At 42.4% G+C, this 2,745-nt stretch overlaps 1 protein-coding gene across 1 annotated transcript; it reads right to left on the bottom strand.

Annotated features, from left to right (window-relative positions):
- Positions 1 to 1,899: 1,899 nt before the first annotated feature.
- On the bottom strand, positions 1,900 to 2,745 carry LOC123484488 (olfactory receptor 52A5-like). Its single transcript, XM_045214880.1, has 2 exons — positions 2,493 to 2,745; positions 1,900 to 2,363 (listed from the first exon to the last, which is right to left on the bottom strand). The coding sequence occupies exons 1-2, from the start codon at positions 2,743 to 2,745 to the stop codon at positions 1,900 to 1,902; spliced, it is 717 nt and encodes a 238-aa protein (XP_045070815.1).

Raw genomic sequence — 2,745 nt, 5'->3', positions numbered from 1 at the left:
AATTAATTACTTAAAAATCATACAATGTGTTTTTCTGGATTTTTGTTTTAGATTCCGTCTCTCACAGTTGAAGTGTACCTATGATAAAAATGACGGACCTCTACATGCTTTGTAAGTAGGAAAACCTGCAAAATCGGCAGTGTATCAAATACTTGTTCTCCCCACTGTATATATATATATACATAACTATTAAAAAAATATATGCATATCCAATTTTCCATCATTATCTATTAGTATGTCGTAATAATGTCGGCAGTTCATGCGTAGGATTTTAACATATAACCCGGATTGCCATTGTATTACATTTAATTTATTGACAAGCAATTATTATCCTAGCAAATAATTCCCGTGGTCCATCCCATACCCTCCCCCAACATCCCCACCCCCACAACAGATGCCGGACAAACACACACACACATACTCCAACACACTCAACCCCCTCCTCCACAATCCACCATAAAATCAGATACTCAACGGCTGTTAAATCCCAGAGCCCAGCTCAAGAAAGGACCTGATTTACGAGTGCACATACAGTTAAAGCTGATTGAGAAAGCATGCAGACTGAGCAGAAATTGACAACAATGTGAGATTTGATTAATCTAATTAATCTATGCCAAGTCCTAGGTGATGGAGATCAGATCCACCCTCTTCACCTGAGACACAAACACTCTGATTCCCAAGCATCTCCGTGCAGTCAGACCTTTGATTATTTTGTGCCACCTGGGCCACAATGATAAACCCCTCTCTGATTGTCCGAGTGTGACCCCTCCCCATGGGTTACTGCAGCCAGTGTTGGCAGCACTGCCACCACCTGGGTGGGGGGTACCCACCGGAATCCTCACGGGCTAGGTAAAAGGTCGTCAAGGTTCTCATTAGCAGCTTTGAGAATGTCCTTGTATATAATGCTCTCCCATCAGGGGGCTCTGGCTTTGTAGGACCAACCTGGCCAGGCAGGCTCAGAATCTTGAGGGGGCGGTGCTGCTCAAGTAGGTCTCTGACCGCATTTATTTCTCTGTTTAGGCTGCATACTCACAGCAGGTCCATAAAAGAGATGGGAACTTCTCTTTGGTGTATGGGTCACTCAGGTGGGTGTCCAGGATATAGGGTTAGGGATCTTTCCATCATGATAGGACAATAAAAATTTGATTAGATGTATACTATATAGAGTGAATCAGGAACAGGTTGGCTCTATGGAGAGAACCAGGTACAGGTTGGCTCTATAGAGTGAATAAGGTACAGGTTGGCTCTATAGAGTGAATAAGGTACAGGTTGGCTTGGTACCTCACCTGAAAACCAGCAGGACATCTCTGCGACGTCCCTCTGAATTCTCTATAGAGATACCATTTTGACTGGCAACCAGGTAATGACTAGGCACAGACAGGAAAGCCTGTTAAACAATGTGTGCTCATCGTCACCTCTACAGTTCCCTCATTCATACCTCCTAATATCTTACAGAACGTCACCTTTAAAGGGTGATTTCAACATTTTACGACTTCATAGTCATCATCTCCATCAACACCCCAACATCAAAATGTGAAAATGGCAAGACATAACCTTTAAAGGGAAACATTGCAATTTCCGCCCGAACATTGTCTGCTCATTGCCTGCACATAATTGGTTAAAATCACGACACACACCGGATGATGTCATCGGAAACATTTATCTTCCTCTATCTTTTTGACTACAAAACATAGAAAGGCGCCATTTTAACATATGTTGATGTTGGGGTGGTGCTGAGATTATGAATATGGAGCAGAAAATGTTTGAAATGTACCTCAAAGACAGCTTTTAAGACTGGTATGTGTTGAATTCTAATCCATTTTGTTTTCATGGTTTCAGTACCAGAATAATCAACAAGCCTGTCGATTTGATTTTCAAAGTGCCAAACAAATATCTGTATTAAGAGTGTGTAACTTTCCGGCTGAGTATTTGTGTAATTTTCTGCCTCAATGACTTTGTTTGCAAGCCGTAGATAATTGGATTCAAATTAGCAGGGACGACATGAAATAGAACGTAAGCCAGTTTTCTCAAATATGGATAGTCTGGAAAGCGATGCAGTATGATGGTTAGAAACCCACTCCACAGCATAATGAGATACAGCACCAGGTGGCTTGCACAGGTCTGCAATGCTCTGTTGTTCATCTCCTTGCTTTTCTTGGTCCAGCAAATCACAGCAATCCTGAAATAAGTGACAGCTATGCTTCCCATTGAAGAAGTAAAGAGCAGCACAGTGAAAAAAAGCCCATAAATGTTATTGATTGAAACGTCCTCACAGGATAGCTTGAACAACGATGCGTTGTCACAATAAGCATTCAGAATGATTGAACTGCAGCGGGATAGCCTTATGGTGAGACCCAGTAGGACAGACACTAACACAAGGGAAGCCCCCCAAGCAGACACAGACAGCGTAACTACAGTTTTGGTTGTCATTATTGATGTGTACCTTAAAGGGTAACATATGGCCACATACCTGTCAAAGGCCATAATGGTCAGTATCATATGTGCGGCTGATCCAAACGTGTGACTGAAAAAGGCCTGAGCAACACATTGGCTGTACGTGATAAACCTCTCAGTTGAAACAATATCAGCCATGAGGCGAGGCAACAAGACAGTGTTGCCAATCAGGTCATTAACAGACAGGTTACAGAAGAGGATGTACATTGGTTTGTGCAAGCTTCTCTCTGTGATGATGACAACCAGGACTCCAATGTTAGAAACAAGGAGGGAGAGATAAACAAACAGCAT

The sequence above is a fragment of the Coregonus clupeaformis genome, chromosome 5 (genome assembly GCF_020615455.1).
Source record: "Coregonus clupeaformis isolate EN_2021a chromosome 5, ASM2061545v1, whole genome shotgun sequence".
In the NCBI taxonomy this organism is placed as follows: domain Eukaryota; kingdom Metazoa; phylum Chordata; class Actinopteri; order Salmoniformes; family Salmonidae; genus Coregonus; species Coregonus clupeaformis.
This window is presented reverse-complemented; position numbering and strand designations above follow the sequence as displayed.